Below are 23,489 nucleotides of genomic sequence, written 5' to 3'. Positions count from 1 at the left end.
TAAGCTATCTTAACAAATTTAAGTGGATTAAACAAAAAACAAATTAGGTTGTTCCCCAAAAAAAAAAATATATATATAAGGGCTGTGCAATTAATTGAAAATCCGATTTCGATTTTGGCTTCTAACGATTATGAAAAAGCATTAATCGAGATAAACGGTTATTGTTTCATATACCGCCCTTTTTCCAGTTGTACACATTTATTGCTCTGCAAAGCTCAGTTCCACGTTAACATTACTAAAAGCATGTACTGTAATGTAACGTTTGCAGCACGGGATGCCCATCATTCTTTGATGAATATTCTAATCATTCATGTTAAAAAGCGCGAATGAGACCGCATGCTTCTGTGTGTGTGTGTGCGCTTAGCTTCAGAGATGAGCGAAGCACACATCTAACGCCATCTTAATGTGAGCACTTTAATGGTCAAATACATGCACATTTGTGTCAGAGCGCGGTGTTTAGTAAATATTCATATTAACCCTCATTCGTGTAATAAACAAACATGTTGAGAATCAAAAGCCATGTGAAAAAGAGAAACCATATCAGAGCCGCACTATTCTTAAAGTGACAGCGCAATATTCCTCCTGCCGCCTGTTTTTTTTAAGAATTAAACAACAAATGGAGAAAATCCCTCACTGCTCTTGACTGAAGGACTTTTTTTTTTTTTTTTTACAGTTAAGATGCTTAAAGCACAGTTTGTTTCATATTTTTATTCTATTGTATTTATTTCCCTTTCCTTATTTACAGGGAGGAAAATAACTGTGCATATATACAGTTAAAGTCAGAATTATTAGCCCTCCTGAATTATTAGCGACCCTTTCGCCCCAATTTCTGTTTAATGCAAAGATTTATTTTCAACCCATTTTTAAACATAATAGTTTTAATAACTCATTTCTAATAACAGATTTCTTTTATCTTCGCTATGATAACGGCACATTATATATTACTAGATATTTTTCAAGATACTAGTATTCAGCTTAAAGTGACATTTAAAGGCTTAATTAGGGTAACTAGGCAAGTGATTGTAAAACAGTAGTTTCTTCTGCAGACAATCAAAAATATATATTGCTTAAAGGGGCTAATAACATTGACCTTAAAATAGGTTTCAAAATATTAAAAACTGCTTTTATTCTAGTCGAAACAAAACAAATACGCCTTTCTCCAGAAGAAAAAAATATTATAGGAAATACTGTGAAAAATTCCTCTGTTGAACATTATTTGGGAAATATTTATATATATATATATATATATATATATATATATATATATATATATATATATATATATATATATATATATATATATATATATATATATATATATAAAATTTCACTGGAGGGCGAATAATTTTGACTTCAACTGATAATCGTTTTGAATAATCGTGATTACAATTATGACCAAAATAATCGGGATTATGATTTTTCCCATAATCGAGCAGCCCTACTTTCCCATAATCGAGCTTGCCAACTTTGGTACAGTACCCAATCGCAGCAGCAGCAAACCTACTTTACATTTAAAAGACGCCATCTTCACCCTGTAATTAATTACAGCAATTACGCACTAATAATTATGTCACTGCGTTTAGCAGCTGAACTGGATTACACACTGAATCATGAATAAGATGAATGGGTTATTGAAAACAAGTGACACGCTGGTTTTTGAGAATCCTTGTTTTGCACTTTTTAAGACGAAATACTGTAGGCAAAAACCTTTACACGCACCTGTAAATTTTAAGATTATTGCTTTATTGCTTTTAAAATACACTTTAAAGTGCTTCTTTGTTGTTACTGTTTTTTTCAGTGTTGAGTTCAATTGCAATTTTAAAAGCTTTTTTTTTTTTCAACTGCAGTGAAATGATGTGCAGGTCTAAAATTATGTCTTTTGTTTCTGCTTTTCATAAACCTTACGGTATTATTTGCTTCAATTACTGTGTTTTTCTATGAAAATATACAAAAGTCTTGTAAAATCCTGGAGGGACTGATATACTTCAGCAGCACTTACAAACATCAATCCTCTCAGTTTGATTCATATCTGTACAGTATTCTGAAGGTTTTAACTAAGAGATATGGTTTTTATTGTGACTGTTTGCTGGATTTTATGCATTATGGAGTGATAAAAGACTCCCAGAATCCCATTAGTAAAACCTTTTTGCTCTACTATGTGAAAAGGTTTAAACAAAAATTTAACCCAACCTAATCCCATGTTCAGGTATTTGTACTTGACATGTTTGCAAATTCGTGAATATTTATTGAAGTAATGCCACATTTTACTGACATTTTGTGATATATAAAAAAAGCATTTGCAATTATTAATGTAAAAAGTAAACTAGGGAACTATGATGATAACTATTAGTTCATTATTTTATCCTATTGTCCTGCAGTGTTTTGTTTTAAGTGCTGTTGGGAATGTTTTCATCCACTCTGGGGTGATTTTGAGTCTTAATTTGGCCATAACTCTCTCTGTGTTTCAGCAAATGAAATGATTTTTGGTGACAAATCTTATTTTGACCCATATTTTGAGAAAATGCTTTGAGATGTTTAACTCATCTACACAAATTGTCTATTCTTTTGATATGTTTGTAGCTGTCTTTGCCCTATTGACTTTTATTATAAAGACATTTTTTGATTGCAAAGCCATGACACCATATTATTATGCGTTCTTGACTGTTTCACTGATGGGAAGAGGTACAATTAGTTAATTATTGCTGTTGATCATCAGTTGCAGTCCAAAAAAGCATAGTTTCTGGCTTTCATATAGAGTTATATGGAATATTTAGTGTGAGTGCATGTGCATGCATGTGAGTGTGTGAATATTAAAGACCTTTGCACATTTGATACCTTGATATGCCTGATAAAATCATCTCTTCTCTCAGAACATAGTAAATATAGTAAGTAATAGAAATAATTTCTGCACACAGACTATAATTTGATGTTATACTCCATCAAACTCCATATAAAAGCCAGAAATCTTTTTGCACAAGCCTATCTAAAGGATTAATGGTGCCAACTGATGATCAACAGTAAAAAATACTAATTTAACCAACAATCAAGAATGCACAATTATTTGGCCTCAAGGCTTAGCAATCGAAAAATGTGGTTATAATGGAAGTCAATGGGGCAAAAACAGCCACTAACATAATGAAAGGCTAGTCTATTTTAACAGTACACAAGGGTTAAGTATAGAATGACAAGCCCTGCTGATTAAATCATGTCTCCATGCTAACACTAAGAGGAAGCAGAAAGCATGTCCTTCAATGAGCGCCAATGACATGCTCGATTCTGTAGTGCCACAAACAGCTCAACACTGCAGTTTCTCAGAGCAACCAATCAGTGCTGACGCTGTTAGCCTGTATGAGTCAGCAATGACCCTTGCAGTAAACATCCGCTTAACTGTAACTAATATGTTGTTTTGCCCAAACACACATTTACTTAACACAAAGGTTCTTTCAGCACATCTGAACTGGAGTCAGAGCTGAAGGCACTCTATTTATTGATGAAAATAGCTGCCTACAGCTTGTTCTGCTAATTTGACATGAGCACTCTAATTACATGCAGTATGTGAACATGTTAAATTCATTCAGAATTTGTTTAATTACTTAGAAATAACATTTGGAGGCTTGAATTTATTTAAATGATTGATATTATTGTTCTGTTTTGTTTGGTGAAGAGTTTTTTGAGTGAGGTTTTGGCTGATGTGAACCTATACCATGTGAAGTTTTTCATTCATTCATTCATTTTCTTTTCGGCTTAGTCCCTTCATTAATCAGGGGTCACCACAGCGGAATGAACCGCCAACTTATCCAGCATATGTTTTACACAGTGGATGCTCTTCCAGCCGCAACCCAACACAGGGAATGTGAAGTTTTTAAAATCATTTAATTTATTAAAATGTATTTGCATTATTTTTAACATGTACTCTAAGAAATGCTGGGTTATTTAAACCCAAATTGGTTGAATGTGGACTAGCCCAAACATTTGGTTCAATTTGGTGCTATTAATTCAACAAATTATTCCAGCAGTGGTTGGGGTAATGGCTATTACACCCAGACCTGTGTTGAAATAACCCAACATTTTTTAGAGTATGTATTAGAGGGAAAACAACTGCAGCATCTAATTCAGAATGAGTCAGTCTCCATTCCTCTTTGAAGCAAAGACAGGTTGTGATTGCATTTTCATTTTTGATGGCTTAATGTTAGGAATATTCCATATATGAGTCACCAAATGCAGTTCTTGGGCCATAAAAAAGTACTTAGATAAACATGCGATGATTAATCTTCCATTGCAGGAAAAACAGTTTGAAGTCATCACAACGTATATTCTGAGAAGATGGTTTGATTTGAATTAAGCATGTCAGCTTCTGCAAACTTCAGTTTTTACAGGAAACTCTTAATGACTATTTTCAGATATTTCATCAGAGGTGTTTATGTTGCGCTAGCAAGCATCCATGAATTTTAATTGCAAGGGAGTTTTCTTGCACAGTATTTGCTTTTCAGTATTAAAAAACTAGTCAACATCACAAATTTTGGCGACTAAAGTAATCAATCACATGTCAATATCTCATAATTATTTTTAATTATATAATGCTGCATGTCCCTATTATTTTAGACACTTACATTTATTATTCATAACCGCATTTTGATTTCCTATGACAGACACTTCAAACTGTTGGATTGTGCATTACCAAGCAAGAGATGTGTTAATGGATGGAAAGGGGAGTTTTCTGGAAAGCATCATTTACCCTCCATATAATCTAAGTCTTCAAAACAAGTGTGATTCTATTACATTTTGAACTGCTCTTTGAAATAACCAGCTAAACTGCTCAAAATATGCCTTAAAGTTATTAAAAATGTAACACGTGTTATACTCCGGTATTAAGAATGTTACTGCAGATTACAAGTTGCCCTATTTAAAAGTTAATAAGTCAGTTACTTTATTATAATAATTTGATTACTTTTTGATTAGCATCCTAATTTTTTAACAAATGCTTTTTCAACTGTTGATTTTCAAACATTTCAATCAGGCAAGGTTAGCCTTACAGTAGTAATCAACACTGATTTTCAAAATCCTTCATCACTTGATTGTAATGGTTTGGTTTTTAAAGCACAGCCACCACAAAATCATACATTAAGGCCTTTTTTTTTGCTTTCAGATTGTTCTAAGGTTAAATATAGATTTAATATCATAGACAGAAATAATTCAATAGATGTGATGCTGTTTTTGAAATCAAATGTTTTCAAAGCTGTGACCGGAAACACTGTCATCTAACAACACCTTGAAAAAATAGCATCGAAATGCTCAAAATGTACAGACTTAAATCCATTTTGTTACTACACAAGTAATTTTCATAACTAATTTAATGATGATTGGCAGGGAAAATAACTGATGAAAATGAACCCCAAAGCAGGGTAAGAATAGACACACAGTGACAAGAAAGTTGAACAAAAAGAAACCATGTACACAAAGCTTTTTCTCTCTCTGTTATTGTAATTGTAGTATTTTGTTATCAAATTAAATAATGTAGTAGCACGCCATCACCGATAGCCTCATGGGAAGAATGAGTAATAACATGTATCCTCATTGTACTTCAGGCGTCAACTGTCCATTGAAGAAAACACAAAAATATTTTACCATCACTGTCTCATTATTACACATCCTGGAGTTAAAAATATATATTTTTTAAATTCTAATCAAATACCACTAAACTGCCAGTACCATGTAAGAATGTGATGTCTAGTTTACAAATATTGGCAAGATTAACAGATATAAGTATTAAGTATTAACAGATATATGATTAATATTTCTCAAGCCATACACAAAATGAAATGAAAATAAAATAAAATTAAACTAAATAAAAACTGTATATCATGTGGTGGTAATATTCGGTACTGCACCCCAAAAAAATTCTACTGAAAGCTGTTTTTGAGATATCAATTTCAAATTTGTTCAAATATTTATTTGTCAAATATTTACTTTTCATTTTCTGTTTGTCTTTGTACATAAAGTAGTCAAGCTTTAAATAAATAGATGATCAAAAAGCCTTGGTCATTTTTGAGCAAGATGCTAACGGTCTAATCCAATTCAATGATTTCTGCTAAGCTAAGCTACAATTACTCCTGCCAAACATGTAGATCGGCTAAATGGGTTACTAGTCAAGCGTTAAATAGGAAAATTATCAAAAACGCTTTAGTCATTTTTAAGCGAGATGCTAATGGTCTAAAGCTAAAAGCGCTCTTGCCAGACGAAGAGATCGGCTAAATGGGTTACTAGTTAAGCTTTAAAAAGGAAAATTGTCAAAAACACTTGTCATTTTTGAGCAAGTTGCTAACTGTCTAATCCAAATCTATGCTAAGCTAAGCTAAAAGCGCCCCTGCCAAACACGGAGATCGCCTAAATGGGTTACTAGTCAAGCTATAAAAAGGAAAATTTTCAAAAACACTTTAGTCATTTTTAAGCAAGATGCTAATAGTCTAATCCGATTCAATGATCTATGCTAAGCTAAGCTAAAAGCGCTCCTGCCAGACGAAGAGATCGACTAAATGGGTTACTAGTTAAGCTTTAAATAGGAAAATTGTCAAAAACACTTTAGTCATTTTTGAACGAGATGCTAATGGTCTAATCCAAATCAATGATCTATGCTAAGCTAAAAAGTACTCCTGCCAGACACAGAGGTCAGCTAATTTCATTTTAAAATAGTAAAACTTGCGCCTGTTTTCAAATAACTGGACTGTTCATTTAATATTGACTTATAAGTGTGTACCTACAAAAACATCATTTCTCACCTTATAACTGCTAAAGCATGTCTGTCAGTCATGTCATAGAGGAAGTGTCCTTGCATGTCAGACACTGGAGCTTCAATCAAACTGTACCATGTTATTTCCCTTTACAGTTGCTCACAGAGGCAACAACAGACTGCTGACAGCACAACTAATTAGAGGGATCATTCATGCAGACGCTCACAAAAGAATGATTGTCACTCTCTTGTCCTCTTTCTCTTCTCCTCTCTCCGTCTCTGTCGCAGGTCTGGATTCGAGCAGTATGTGGAGAGTGGATATCCTCAGTATCCAGACAGCTGTCATGGTGAGTTTCAGACAGGCCGAGCTGACTTGCTCCCTGAGATCATAACTCCTTCACACCATCATTACGTTTCTACACATTCCTGCTGCTACTGCACTTCAGCACAGAAGACTTTCAGATTCCACAAGCTTTCTAAGGAGATCTTGTGGAACATGTCGAGAACATGTCCGAGTCGCTTCGACGAGGAGAGAGACTATGCGAAATCACATCTTTTAGTGACATTGTGACATTATTTTTGTGACAGATATGGCAGCTCTTGTCTTTCTCACTAATGCTAAACAAAACATGCTAAGTTTGGCAGAAATGCTAAATCAGACTGTCATTTAATTCATACCTATGGAATTATATTATATTATATTATATTATATTATATTATATTATATTATATTATATTATATTATATTATATTATATTATATTATATTATATTATATTATATTATATTATATTATATTATATTAGAGCTTATTATATTATATTATATTATATTATATTATATTATATTATATTATATTAGAGCTTATTATATTATATTATATTATATTATATTAGAGCTTATTATATTATATTATATTATATTATATTATATTATATTATATTATATTATATTATATTATATTATATTATATTATATTATATTATATTATATTATATTATATTAGAGCTTATTATATTATATTATATTATATTATATTATATTATATTATATTATATTATATTATATTATATTATATTATATTATATTATATTATATTATATTATATTAGAGCTTATTATATTAGAGCTTATTATATTATATTATATTATATTATATTATATTATATTATATTATATTATATTATATTATATTATATTATATTATATTATATTATATTATATTATATTATATTATATTAGAGCTTATTATATTATATTATATTAGAGCTTATTATATTATATTATATTATATTATATTATATTATATTATATTATATTATATTATATTATATTATATTATATTATATTATATTAGAGCTTATAATATTAGAGCTTATTATATTATATTAGAGCTTATTATATTGGATTATATTATCTTATAGCTTATTATATTAGAGCTTATTATATTAGAGCTTATTATATTAGATTATATTATCTTATAGCTTATTATATTATAGCTTATTATATTATATTATAGTTTATTATATTTAGTGCTGGGCAAAAATATATATTTTGATCAGTTAATTAACTTTGTTTTGACATAATTTAAGTGTGTATTGCACTGTGTATGTTTATTATGTATTTATAAATACACAAATACACACAGGTATGCATATACTCTATTTGAAGAAAATGTTTGTTTCTATTTAGATATAAAATATATGTGTAAATGATATATAAACTTAAATATCTATGTATAACAAATATATTGTAAACCTTTTTTTCTATCACATAAATAAATAAATAAATAAATAAATAAATAAATAAATAAATACAAATTATGTCAAAAAATACTTAAATTTTGGATGTAATTAATCTTTGCCCAGCACTAATTCTTCTATTATGTTATGTTATATTATATTATAATATATTATATTATATTATATTATATTATATTATATTATATTATATTATATTATATTATATTATATTATATTATATTATATTATATTATATTATATTATATTCATCATGTTACCCAATATTTTTAATTCAAGCGATCTGTTCAATAAAGGAAGCTGTTGTTGAACAGTTTAACAGAACGACTGAAACATTCATCTTTGCCATCACTGAAATAAAATACACTTTACTTTAAAATAAAATAGAAAGCAGTTACGAAGCATAACAATATTTCACAATAATATTGTTTATGTTTTGGAATAAAGAAATTGCACTAGAACCTTATTTTAAAAATTTTACAAACTTTTGAACAAAATATAATAAAATTACTGTATATTTTTGTAATATTAGATTAGATTAGATTAGATTAGATTCAACTTTATTGTCATTACACATGTACAAGTACAAGGCAACGAAATGCAGTTTAGGTCTAACCAGCAGTGCAGTAGCAACAAGTGCAGGATATAGCTATAAGTTATAAAGTGCAGTTATAGAAAAACTATGATGAAATTTACAGATGGATGTACTATGAACAATATATACAGGTTGAATAAACTATGAACAGAGATTTACAATAGATGAATATATGTGCAGGTTGCTATTAATAATCAGAAGTGTGCAGATAGATATAAACAAAATTACAAATGTATATGTGCAGTGGGTATGTACAATTCAAAATTAATTGAATAAATCAGTGCAATGTAGTGCCCTATAATAATAGAAAAAATACCTTATTTTTACACTATTCTAAAAAGCATTTTTTGTTCTCTTTTTGATTTGAGGTGGACATTTAATGGTGGCATTTTTATTCATTTATTATTATTTTTTTATTAATAATAGTCCATGTGCAATATAAATATTAATGCATTTGTACCAGAGCTACAATCTCACAGATTTTCATCTGTTGTCTTGTCTATTATGTACTATCTATTATATATTAATGCAAAACTGCTTATTTACAGAAAGATTTCAGTAATGCATGGCCTAAAATGACCCCTAAAATGTCAGAAAAACACTAACAATGGTCTTAAAAAGACCTAGTTCTACACTAATCTAAAAAACACTTTATATTTTGTTCTCTTTTCGCTTTGAGTTCCACATTTATATGTGGAAATTATGTTTTTATTCATAATGGTCAATGTGCTATTTAAATAATAATGCATTTGTACCAGAGCTACCATATTAATAACTGCCGTCCTGTCTATTATATATTCCATTCTTGTATTTTGTATATTTTGTGCTGTAATTTAAACTGTCATTTAAAAATAACTGTCATAATGCTAAACTGTTTAATCACTTGCATCAAAATTAAAGCAGATGCAATGTTACTGTAGTATTTATGGTAATATTATAGTAAAACTATCAAATGAATAGTTCTCCTGGCACAAATAGTTCATTAACCTGATTGCACTCTCCTATTCTCCTTTATTCTTTCCATAGATGTCTTGGCAACGACTCGAAAGCAGAACCCTGCAGTGGACTCTGCATACGGTCAGTGCACTAATTCAGTCTTATGAGCTTTATATTCACTCACTCAAATTGCTTCAGTAAATGATTATACTTTGTCCAGCCGTTTTCACAGCCATGTTCATACCCATTGACCATTTTAAATCAAAAACTTTATGGCCAGCCATTATATTTCATCAAATTGGGTCTTGCATCTGACAATAGCCACAGATTGCTATTAGTTTTTGTTCGCATGGTTCCCTGGTGTCTTGGTGTGAATATTGCATCATGTCTGGGTTTTTATATATATATTCAACAGTTTGCCTTTCACACTCATGCATACATAAATCTTCAATCTGTCCTGTTCTGACCTCCGAACGACTCTTACAACAGCTCTCAAAGAGGCGTTAGTTTTGCAGATCAGTAGAGTTCGTTACACAAATGACCTGCAGTGAGTTTGCAGATCTGGACGGCAGACAGAAATGTCCTGCAGAGCTGTTTCAGAGAGCTCTGAGCAAGAGGAACAACGCAGAATCACCATCTGACAAATTAATTTTCGAGCTGATTGGATGCGTGACGGAGAAAGAGAGAGAGAGAAACATGTTGTGATAGGCGGTGCATGAGTATGAGAGCATATGTGTGTGTGTGTGTTTTGGTAGGAGAAGAGGGAGTTTGTGAAAAGGGAGGGTGTGTTGAAGAGAGAAATAGAAATGTGCAGGGTTTTGGGTTTTTTTTTTTTTGCCGACTGTATTATATTTCAGACAGTCATGAGCTAATACTATCTGACAGCTGGCCTCTGTGTGTGAAAGTGTGTGTTAACATCCCTGGGTGGTGTTGTCTAGTTTGGCTTCTAAAGCGTGCCAATGGATGCAGTGTGATCCGGGTCAGAGCGTACAGCTATTGTGGCACACACAATACACTCCCTCTCTCTCTCTCACACACACGCACATATCAGAGCTCTGCATCCTCTGTGGATCATGGAGAAATATCCAGGATATTTCCCACACAACTTTGTATTACCATCTGGATTAGTCACATGAGGTTATTAGCAGAGATGAGTTTTGGTAAATAATAACATTTGCGAGTCACCTGCTTTGTTCTGTTCTAATCTCCAGCTAATGAATCGGTTCTACTGTTTTCTGAGCCGATTATGGTTCTACAATATTTTTTTTTCTTAAGACAGCATCCAATCTGTGCATCAGCCAATTAGAGAGAGGTGAATGACTCCCTGAGGACTGCATGGCTGAAGTCTGTTCCTGTCTGTTAGCAGAATACTGTGGGGAAGGAAGGAAGAATATAGGAAGGAAGGAAGGAAAATAGGAAGAAAAGAAGAAAGAACAGATGAAAGAAAGAAGGGAAAATAGATGAAGGATGTAAGGATAAATAGATTAAGGAAAAAAGAATGAATGGATGAAGGAAAGAAGCTTGAATTTAATATAGGAAGGGAGGAAGCAAGGAAGGAAGCAAGGAAGGAAGGAAGGAAGGAAGGGAGGGAGGGAGGGAGGGAGGAAGGAAGGAAGGGAGGGAGGGAGGAAGGAAGGAAGGAAGGAAGGAAGGAAGGAAGGAAGGAAGGAAGGAAGGAAGGAAGGAAGGAAGGAAGGAAGGAAGGAAGGAGGGAAGGAAGGGAGGAAGAGAGGAAGCAAGGAAGGTAGGAACAATGTAAGAAGAAAAAAGCATAATCTGAGAAAGGAAAGAATGGAAGGATAAATATAAGGAGAAAGGAGAAGAATAAAGAATGAAGGATAAATAGATGAAGGAAAAAAGAATGAATGGATGAAGGAAAGAAGCTTAAATTAAATATGGCATGGAAAGTAGAATAAAGCAGGGAAGGAAGGAATAATGAATAGGTGAAATAATGGAAGAAGGAACAAAATATAAGAAGAAAAAAGTGTAAAGTGAGAAAGAAAGGGAGGGAAAATAGATGAAGGACGGAAGGATAAAGATGAAGGAAAAAGAAGAAAGGAAGGAAGGAAGGAAGCTTGAATTAAAATAGCATGGAAAGGAGGATGGAAGGAGGTAGGAAGGTAGGATGGAAAGATGAATGAAGAAAGCAAGAAACAAAATGCAAGAAGAAAAGGGAATAAAGCGAGAAAGGAAAGAAGGTAAAATAGATGAAGGATGGAGGGAAAGATAAAGAGATGAAGGGAAAAAGAATGGATGAAATACAGCATGCAAAGGAGGATCGAAGTGAGGAAATGAAGGATGTATGGATGGAAGAAAGGAAGGAACAAAGTAAAAGAAGAAAAGAAGATTAAACAGAAAAAGGAAAGAAGGGAAATAAATGAAGGAAGGGAGAAATTAATGATAATAGATAAAGAAAAAAGAATGAATGGATGAAGGAAAGAAGAATTGATTAAATACTGAATGTAAAATGACTTGGAAGGAAAGAAGGAAGGAAGGGTGGATGGACGGACGGACGGATGGATGGAAGGATTAATGAAAGGGAGGATTAATGGAAGAATGAATAGATGAAGGAACAAAATATGAGAAGTAAAAGGATTGAACAGAGAAAGGAAAAAGGGAAATAGATAAATGAAGGGACAAAGAATGAATGGATGAAGGAAAGAGTAATTGATTGAATGCTGAATGGAAATTGGGATAAAAGGAATGGAAAGGACAATGATTAAGGAAGGAAAGGAGGAAGAATGAATAGACAATTCAAGGAAGGAAGAATTAATAATTGATGAATACAGCAGGGAAGAAAAATGAGAAAAATGAATGAAAGGAAGAATCAAATATAAGAATAAAAGAAGAATGACCAGAGAAAGGAAAAAAGGAAATTGGATGATCTAAGGAAAGGAGGGACAATGAATGGTTGAATGAAGGAAGAATAAATGGATGAAGGAAAGAAAGCCTTAAGACCTGGTCACTCAAACAGACCAACATCATTCACTAAGTAGACTATTAATAATGCTAAAGAGGATTCATTTGGGTCACGTCAAGTTTGGTGCGGACATTCGAATTACTTGTCGCTAGAATCTTGTTGTCACGTGTAGTTAGGGCACAGTGCAAGTAGTTAAAAAGGAGCAGAGATGGAGGTAGAGGCTGTAAGAGTGTGAAAGGTGAAGGTTGTTGATGGTGGCACCGGTCAGTGTGGGCTGCTGGACGAGTCTCTGAGCTCCTCTGTGTGATGCAGCTAATTCAATGAGCTTCCCCACGGCTTCATTCAGCAGCAGAGCTCCTCTTCCAGCCACTGCAAATGACACAGCAGAGCAGCTTCTCACCTCACGCTGAGACAAAGCCTCCCACGGCACCTTGGCAAGGTAATTAGAGCTCTACCTGCATTCAAGAGGAGTTATTACACCCTCAGAACTCTCGGCGTCTTCCCACTGCGTGATAAAGCCATCCCATTGTGAGAGGCCGAGGAAAATCTTCACAATGCACTGCTGTTTTCCGACAGCTCCTTTCTTCCGGCACCCTTTAAATAGAATGGAAACGGAACGATAATAAAAGCGTCCCGTGCGCCAGCCCTGAGCTCCCCTGTTGAGCGGGCACTGTGTGGCACAGATGGCAAGATGACAGGCTTTATTTAGAGATGGGCAGGCAGAGGATGGGCTCTGGTCTGGCTGATGATGAGCACTGTGTGCCGCTACATTAAGCATTAGTCCGGTGATGGAGCTCTTCACAGCAGCCCGAACACACAAGGACACAGAGACAACTCCGCAAGGTCATCTGTGCTTAAAGTCACTAAATCTCCAATTCAGCCTTATGAGGATGTCCTCAAAGTATGTGGTCCGCAAGTTGTGCTTAGGATCAGGAGTTTTAAGGACGGCAAAGGAGAAAGGGAGGGGAAACTTTTCTAAAAGAGGCTTCTATGAGATTAGCTCAGTTCGGATCAAGTGTCTTCAAGTCCAAGTTTCGATTCTGCAATGCTCTGGGGCTCGAAATGCATGCGGTGGCACAACAAAACAAAGAAAATGTACTATTGATTTTGCTGCAAGGTGTTTTTTTTTTCTAGTTTTACGTGATTTGTACTGTGATTCCTATAGAACCCTTCACATCAACTTTATAACTTCTCAAATCTTTAACTAAGCGTTTTTAAAGGGATAGTTCAGTCAGAAAAAGATTATTCTTTTATCGTTTACTAATCCTTAAAGCCTCAAAATGCTAAAAGCGGAGTTATATTTCTGTTTTAAAGAGGTTATAACAAGTTTAAAGTACAACTAAATACCATACCACTAAAATGACTGCACAAATAGTTATGCCTGTTCAACTTATTTTCATTTATTTTAAACTGACTTCAACAACATGTGAAAATGTTTAACATTATAGTTTATTAAGTTACATCAACTTACCCCTTTAACTGCCCCACCAACAAAAATAATTTTGAATTGCATTTCTTAACTCCTAATGTCGCTAGTTAACACATTCAATGCATTTTTTTTCAACACATCCCATCATTTCTGAAATATCAACCATTTGGTAGAGGTTGATATGTCGGTGTATGGTAAAAGGTACCGGAAGTAATGCATATACTATGAAAAATCTAAGACCAATTTATTTAAAAACATAACCAAAATAAAACATTTGTAAATACTAAATCATCTTTATTTTTTGAAGTATGCTACAAAATATTTCAGATTCTCATTTGACATGTTTTCTTGTTTTGTTTTGTTTGTTTTTTTACAACAAAACCAAAATTAAGTGTCGTAGTGCTACAGGAGTATGTTTGTTTTATTTTTTATTTTATTCTTTTTGTTATTTATTTATTTATTTTATTTTTATTTATTTGTTGTTTTTTTTTTGTAAACCAACAATTCTGTTTGTGTAAACCATTATTTAAAACAGTCATTTATTTAACCAAAAAGCTTTGAATTAATAGTTTTAAAATGATGTTGACTGAAGTATACTGTATGCTGAAAAATAAATTGTACACCTGTAGAGCTTTCTTTCTTCATTGAAAGGCATTTACATTTTATTTATTTATTTATTTAGTCTACTTAATAAAAATCAATAAAGTCAAATGTTTTTTAATTTAGATTAATACATAGTATTTTATATTTTGAAATTGTTCTTATTTTAATATTTTCAAAAATGTTAATCACTTAGCTTGTTTAAATTAATTCAATGTTTTGTTTTGTTTTTTCATTTGTTGATGTGTCATTAAATTCAACGCCTCTCTTTATAGTTTTCATTTGTATCAATTTCCTCAGCAACAACATTAGTTGTTTTGGTCACTTTCGGCTTTTATTATATGGAAAGAAACACAAGATTTTCCTTCAAAATATCTTCCTTACAACAAAATAAAACTGCTGTCATCATTTATTATCTCAAACCTGCAAGAACATATTGCGAAGAATGTTCCGGTTCATTTAATGAAAGTCTGTATGGAGTTCAAAACAACCAAACAGAAACAATTTCATTGTTCGGACTAAACAACATTCAGTTTTCATTTTATGGAAAGAAACCCAACATTTTCCTTCAAAATACCCTTAAATAAAAAATGCTGTCATCATTTATTATCTCAAACCTGTATGCAGGAACATACTGTGAAAGAATTTTTCTGGTCATTCAGTAAAAGTCTGTATGGAGTTCAAAACAACTAAACAGAAACAATTTCGTTGTACGAACTAAACATCATTCAGTCATTATTCTATGGAGAGAAACACACTATTTCCCTTCAAATTATCATTAAAATAAAACTGCTGTCATCATTTATTATCTGAAACCTATATGCAAGAACATATTGTGAAAAAATTTTTTGTTTCATTCAATGAAAGAGAATGAATTGTATGGAGTCCAAAACAACCAAACAGAAATACTTTCATTGTACGAACTAAACACCATCAGACAGCATAACAAAGAGTTACTTTTTGGCTGAACTATCCCTTAACGATATCATACAGAAATGGGAATATGGTGAACTAACACTTTTCAATGGATGTTTTCCTGATTTCAAATGCATATTATGGATATTTCTGTTTAGTAACTTTGTTGCCCCCCTTCCAATACAACCACAGGAAAGACCTCACCCACAAGCGCCAGCACAACCAATCAGGGGCCAGCTGGTGCCCCTGAGACAGGTACCCACCCCGAGGAGGGGAGGCGGGGAGGGCAGGGTTCTCCTGACTTGGAGCCTGGCAGTGTGGAGATGGAGGGTAAGGGGGTGGGGAGAGGCCCTTGGGCCCGAGTTCTGTCTTCCAACTTCCCTTTATCCCGAGTTTAAACTTTTTCTAGCGCTCCTGGATTCTGCTGCATGAGCCCACAGCTGCACAAAACACAAACCAAACACAGTGTCACAGAATCAAAGTCAAGAGCACACTCAACCACAACAACTTGGAGATCCGAACAAATTCTTTTTCTTGGGATAAAAAAAAAACATTCTTTGAGTCTGGCAATCTGCTAGTCGCTTTTCATCGCGTTCGACCTTCCCTGTTGTTTCTTCTAGACAAACCAAACGACCCAATTGTTTGCAGTCTTCTTTGTTGTTTTAATGCATTTAAGTCCAAAGATTCTTTGTGGGGTTTTCATTCATGTGTCCCCGGCTGAAGTTTTCACAAGAATCCGGCAAAATGATCATAAATCCTGCGCCTGCCGCTATGATCATCCACTCAGCCTGTAATGAGAAGCACCAGCAGTCGATAAATAAGCAGTGACTACAGACCCGCGGGCAGACGCTGCCTGATAGAAATTTCCAGCATGCAATCTGTTCAGCTACTCGGTCAAGAGCCGTCGCACACTCTTGCAATCAAACGACCCGCAGACAGGAGAGGTGCTGCGCTTTAGTCACAATGTACCTTATATCTCCCTCTCCACATCTCTCAACACATCCCTCTATTTCTATATCCCTGTTGTTGAGAGGTAATGCGATGATGCACAGAGGGCCGGTTTTTCACATTTGATGGTGTGTTTTATACAAGCTGATTAAATTTAAATTATATTATTTTGTTTTTTTCTGGTCTAGGCAATAATAACTTCATCTCTTTTTTTATAAAAGGTCATAGTTTAGTCTTTTAAAATGATCTTTTAGAGTGCTTATGAAAATTTGCTGATAATTTACTTGCTTTTAGGACATCCAAAATCTAAGTGGCTTTTTTTCACATTGTTATCCTTGTTTATCCTGGGTGAGTCATAAAGTGCAAACCAATGGTCACCAGGAGAATGAAATATCCAGGCAAAAAAATTAACAAAGAGCTTTAGAAGATGCACTATTTCCTCTCCATATGCACCAGACACTTTCTTAAAAGCATTTCTTGTTTCTGGGAAAACAATGTGCAAATCAAGATTCCTGTTTACTAATTTCTTGTTCATTTATTTTTGTTTTACCTGTATATGTTTTTTGATTCTCAAAGTACTGGTATCTATAGTTTTATGAAACCTCAAGGACCAGAATTACTGCAAAAGGTCATATTTAAGTGAACTACACTTTTAGATTTAGTCAGTATTTCAATGTGTCATATTAATTAACAGAAAAAAATGTAGCTGATTTTAGTCTAAGGAATATGTGTTTTTTTATAAGAATATCACTTAAAACAGACGAAATATGAGTTTTATATATAATATATATATAAGTTTTATACATAAGTTGAGTTAACTTCAGATTTTATAGCAACCGGCTGCAAATAAATTTTGACTTTATTAAGATTCAGTGGTTAAAGTAATTTTTTTGTTGACTGAAAACGCCTGTTGGCGACGCTGTGACGCAGTGGGTAGCATGATCGCCTCACAGCAAGAAGGTCGATGGTTCGAGCCTCGGCTAGGTCAGTTGGCATTTCTGTAAGGAGTTGGCGTGGGTTTCCTCCGAGTGCTCCAGTTTCCCCCACAAGTGCAAAGACGTGGTATAGGTGAATCGTATTAACCAATGCATTATAACTATGTAAAATGATAACTTAATAATATTAATAATTAACAATAAAACTATAAACAATCACATTGATAACACAGTAGAGTTCAGTGCTGAATACACAAGTCAAGCTGAATCTGCCTTTGTTTTGCTCACCAAAGTCTTTTCATCGTCCTCTATGGTGACAGTATGTACATTTAGACAAAATCAGATTATTTTACACCATTTAATTGAAACTTTTCATTTCAGTTACCTTTTAACAGTAAAACAAACAAAGTGTTATATTAAATTTGAATTGACAATCTCTAACCCATCCCCATCATTCTACCTCTTCTCAGAATGGATGACGGCCCAAATTAATGTTATCATTCGGCCTGCAGGCCCTAGTTTGTGTGTCTCTGATTTAATTGATTGCACTCATGTTAAATGAAAAAAAATCTTTTATTTAAAAGATTGTGAAAGTATAAATGGAAAGCATATTTCTATTTAAAATATATTCATTATAAATGAATAATTAATAATTAATAAATAAATAATTATAAATGGCAGCTAGCTCACTGCAACCCTCACAAGCAAAGCAGGGCTGTGCCCGGTCAGTACCTGGAAAGCCCGGAAAGCTAGCTGGAAGCAGTGTTAGTGAGGCCAACAGAGGGCGCTCAACCTGCAGTCTGTGTGGGTCCTATTGCCCCACAATAGTGAAGGGGACTCTATACTGCTCAGTGATCGCCGTTATTCAGATGAGAGTTTAAACCAAGGTCCTGTGACTCTCTGTGGTCGTTAAAAATCCCAACTGGCCTCTGTCCATCATGGCCTCCTAACCATTCCCATATCATAATTGGCTTTATCACTCTGTCTCCTCTCAATTAATCAGCTGGTGTGTGGTGTGCGGTCTGGCACAATATGGCTGCCATCGTGTCATCCAGGTGGATGCTACACACTGGTGGTGGATGAAGAGATTCCCCCTCAAAATGTGTAAAGCGCTTTGAGTGTCCAGAAAAGCGCTATATAAACGTAAGGAATTATTATTATTAAATATAATACACAATTTATGTATCTTCTTCTATATTAACAATGGAATAAAAATGTTTGTTAGTATTTTTGACCAAATTAACCCTCATGACTAGTTCTCAAATCAATTATTTGAGCTCTAATACAATTAAAATGCCATTTGCTAATGATTTCATCTTTATTTTTATCCACACCCAGCGTCAGTACGGCTTATTATGGCCAGCAAGGTCAGAATCTAGCAATCCTTTCCGACCATTTCTATGGACTTAGGTAGTGTTGACTTAGGCATGCATGGATGAATCTCTCTCTCCCTCTGTATGTATAAAAGGAAAGTGATAATGATGTCTGCTGAAGCTAAAGCTCTATTTGTTCAGAGATGGCGGCTGCCGAGTCCGCGCCGCTCGTTAATGTTATTTTAAACACACCTTCTCGCAGGTCATTCACACACTCGAAGAAGTGCTATGATGGCAGGAACTCTGGCCCCCGGATAATTTGCGTGAGTGTTCGAGGACGGACTGCCATGAGGGGGTGGGCGGATTCAGAAACTCATTAAAACACAGTCAAAGATGAACTGACAATGAACTCCAGCTGAACTCCGGGCTGAAGACGCATTCGGTCCTGCAGAGAGGCTATTAATATCGCGGCAGGAAGATCAACAGAGAGCCACCGAGGTTTAGGGAGTCAGCGAGGGATGGAAACATGTTGAAATTGGGTGGAAGACATTGAGCTGTTTGCATCGTAGGACTGGAAAGATAACGGAAAAAGATGGAGCGAGACATCCACTGATTCTGAGTCCAATCACACACCCAAACGAGACTCCAAGAAAAACGAAATCCACTCCGCTAAAGAAGGTGTGGTGACGGCTTTAATCGACTTTATTGGAGCTCTGCTGGCGAAAAGAGCAAAGTGACGTCCTTCTCATTAAAGCGTTTCTCTTGTAAATGTCACAGTCGGCCTGCTGCCCATGTATCCAGAGCCAGGTAATAATGTCCGTCATCAAAGGTCACAAAAAATAGATCCCGTTTTCCACCAAAAATTCATTTTTTTATATCAAGCCAGCACACACACATCAATGCTTGATCCTTCAATATTTCAATTTTATGTTCGATTTTAATGTAAATCAAGTAGTTTGTTCTTTGGCGGTTCTGTTTATTTATTATTATTATTTTTTAATGTATGAGGTGCCATTTACACTAGTGCATTTTCATTTTAAAATGGCCTTTTCGATCGTTAACTCTCCTCATTTAGAGTGGCGTTTTATCGAATTTCAGAAAAACGGTCTCAGTATATACTATACAGGCTAAAATGCATGTGACTATTCATACTCACTGAGCATGCACATATTATGCCACCATCTGTACTTGTTCCTCATTCACACTAGCAGCGACTTTGTAGCTGCCTGCCGCACTGGGTGGCGACCTGCTGCAGACGCAGGACTGTGTAGATCTACAGCATGGAGAATGCAACAGGTCTCTGAGCAAGCTGAAAAGGATCACGTGAGCTCTACTGGTGCTGCCATTGGCTGTTGCTCAAAAAAAGTCACTCTTCATTTCCATAAAGTTGAAGGATTCTCAAATTTGTCGCGTCGCTCGACATACCCACCTGGTCGCCAATGGTCACTGTCGATTGCATAGACTGAGATTGTCGGAAGTCATTCACTCTCATATAGAATTGAACAATCACTATGAGTCACTCGTACTGTGAATGAAGCTTTACAGTCTACCGCTCATGTAATGGTCAAATTAAAAGGGCTTGATGAATCAGAGAATGAGACGCAATAATACAAAAGACCAGTTCCACTTGAAAAAAATACTATAGGAATTTACAGAAAATACTATAGTGTTTTTCAACCATACTAAAGTGAAATACTTGAATTAATATGTTGTGGTTATTCTAATTGCTATAATAATATAGACTATAGTATACAACTATAGTAATGTAAACAAAGAACCCAATACTGTACTTTACTACAAGTGTAGAGTTGTAGACTACGATACAACTTATTACAGTTTACTAGTTCACTATACAACAAATTGTTGTAAATACTATACATTATATTATATACAATATATAATACATTTTACTATGGCAAAACACTATATTACTATAAATTACTGTAATATTTTTTCATGTTGGGTCAGAGAGCGAATGTGGATAGCTTCAGAAGTTCGCTCTTTAGTCCGTCTATACCAGGGGTGTGCAAACTCTGTTATGCAGGGCCAGTGTCCTGCATAGTTTTATTCCAACTTGCCAACACTCCCGTCTGGAAGTTTCTAGTGTACCGTAAGAGCTTGATTAGCTGGTTCAGATGTGTCTACTTGGGTTTAGAGGAGCGAATTTGCGCACCCTAATCTATACTGAAACAAAAAAAAGTTTATTTTTTTAGAGGTATTTTGCTAACTTTCCATTTTCATGGGTCGAAGACACTGGAGTAGTATTGACTCCAGGCGAAACCACAACAAAATGTATGCATTTTAAAATGAAAACACATTAGTGTAAATGGAACTTTCCTCTAAGTTTCTTTAGATGAAAATATCAGCTAAAGAAATAAATATAAATGTGCTGCAATACACAGACACACACAGACACTGTTATTCCAAAAGAACTGTGGGCTCATGCAGCGTTGGGATCCATATAATGCGCTTCCTAAACCCTCTGCCCCTCTCCTTTTCCCTCCCCCTTCCCTCTCTCTGACTGGAGGGATGCAGTGTTCTGTTAACCTGCCTGTTTTTTCAGACTAATGCTTCACCTTCTTATGTTCCAAAGCCTCTCTTATTTTCCCCCTCTGGGTTTAGTTTAGAGTCTCGTAAAGCCTGAGCTCTGTAGTCCGACTTTAGGATTATTGCCTTCAGCTTTTGTAGCTTTTTCCCCACCTCTTTTTGTCTCATGTAGTTCATTAGAGATACTTCAACTTGACATGCAACTCAGGCTTCAGAGTGAGGCTGTAGCGAGTTTGATTGTTTCCCGCATGCTTGTTGTTGGCTTCTCTATAAGGTCGAAAGATCTTGAGCTGGACCGGCCGCTGGCTTCCCTTGAGTTTTCGCATTGTGCTTGTGTGGTTGTGTCAACAAGTATGTGAACCTGCTGCATGAATCTAACGCCATCTCTCGATTGAAAAGCGTGTCTTCAGAGTCGCTCTCTTATCAGATACCTGCTTTATTCAGCATTGAATGCATGGTGCATCATATTATGCATGCGATATTCTGTCAAATATGTTGACTTCTGTGGATTCTAAAGGTCCTTTTACATGAATTGCATCAACTTTATCTAGTGCATTGAAATCTACACATTGTGTACAATGCTCAAATGTGTTCACTGCTGATCTTTCAAAGCACAGCCAATCATTACTGGACTATTGGAATTGGGTATCATTATGTAGATGCTGTTGTCTCAGAAATTAGTTATACAGCAAGCTAAGAGAGATGTGGATTTTAGAGACAGGAAATTCCACATTTTTATATTTGCTATTAATTATTTACAGTGGGGAAAATAAGTATTGAATGTGTCATTTTTCTCAGAAAACATATTTATAAAGGTGTTGTTGACTTGAAATTTTCACCGGATGTTGATACAACTAAAGAAATCTATATATGCAAAGAAAAAACAAATCTAATTAGTTTACAAATTAAGTTATGCGTAATAAAATGAAATGACACGGAAAAGTATTGAACACATGAAAAAAGGAAGGTGTAGAAAGGCAGTGAAAGCCCAGACAGCAGCTGAAATCTCTTATTCAGCAACCTTCTGCTCTTCGTCATTGTAAATTAATATTAGCTGCTTCAGTCCAACATCCACATTATCAGGATGATAAAGATGAAACCAGAGTGAACATTTCAGCAAGACAATGATCCAAAACACAGCCAAGAATACTCTCTAATGCTTTCAGAGAAAGAAAATTAAGCTGTAGAATGGCCCAGCCAATCACCTGATCTGAATCCAATAGAAAATACAAATTAAAGATCAGATTTGATAGACGAGACTCACAGAACCATCAAGATTTTTACACTCTGTTGAAGTCGTTGAAGTAGTTCAGTACTTTCTCCTTGTGTCATTTTCTTGTTACACATAACTTCTTTTTCAGATTTTGTTTTGCTTTGTTTTATTTTTATGTTTGCGTTGTTTGGGTTTTCACCAAAATCTGGTTCAATTCTATGTCAACAGCTCCTTTAGAAATATTATTCCCAGGAAAAAACATGATTGGTTCAATACTTATTTTCCCCACTGTACTCTATTATTTATAATAGATTCTTTGTTAAAAAAAAAATCAGTACTATAAATAATATTGTGAAATATTATTTCAATTTAAATTAAATGTTTGCTATGTGTATATATCTCAAAATGTCGTTTTTGTCCTGTGATTTAATGCTTAGTTTTCAGTAGCATTAGCCCTGTCTTGACTGTCACATAGTGTTTTAGAAATCACTTTGATTCTAATATTTGGATTTGGTCTTTTTACAAAACATTTCTGATTATTATCGATGTTCAAAACAGTTGTACTGCTTAACATATTTGTGTAATATTAGCATTGAAAAGTCTTTTAAAAATATGGTTACATTTATTGAAGAGGCCTACAATTATTTCATTCA

General features: G+C 34.2%; 1 protein-coding gene across 5 annotated transcripts in view; it reads left to right on the top strand.

The window, feature by feature from the left end:
* Positions 1-23,489, top strand: part of sema6e (sema domain, transmembrane domain (TM), and cytoplasmic domain, (semaphorin) 6E) — a 295,663-nt gene that overhangs the window by 252,718 nt on the left and 19,456 nt on the right. For 3 of the 5 annotated variants that reach the window (XM_056475013.1, XM_056475014.1, XM_056475015.1), the window contains 3 exons: positions 7,016-7,074; positions 10,107-10,157; positions 16,073-16,210. In XM_056475013.1, the coding sequence (XP_056330988.1) occupies positions 7,016-7,074; positions 10,107-10,157; positions 16,073-16,210 (248 nt within the window). The remainder of the gene's footprint in view (positions 1-7,015; positions 7,075-10,106; positions 10,158-16,072; positions 16,211-23,489) is intronic. The other 2 variants (XM_056475016.1, XM_056475017.1) reach the window with 2 other exon arrangements.

The sequence above is a fragment of the Danio aesculapii genome, chromosome 16 (genome assembly GCF_903798145.1).
Source record: "Danio aesculapii chromosome 16, fDanAes4.1, whole genome shotgun sequence".
NCBI classification, from domain to species: domain Eukaryota; kingdom Metazoa; phylum Chordata; class Actinopteri; order Cypriniformes; family Danionidae; genus Danio; species Danio aesculapii.
This window is presented reverse-complemented; position numbering and strand designations above follow the sequence as displayed.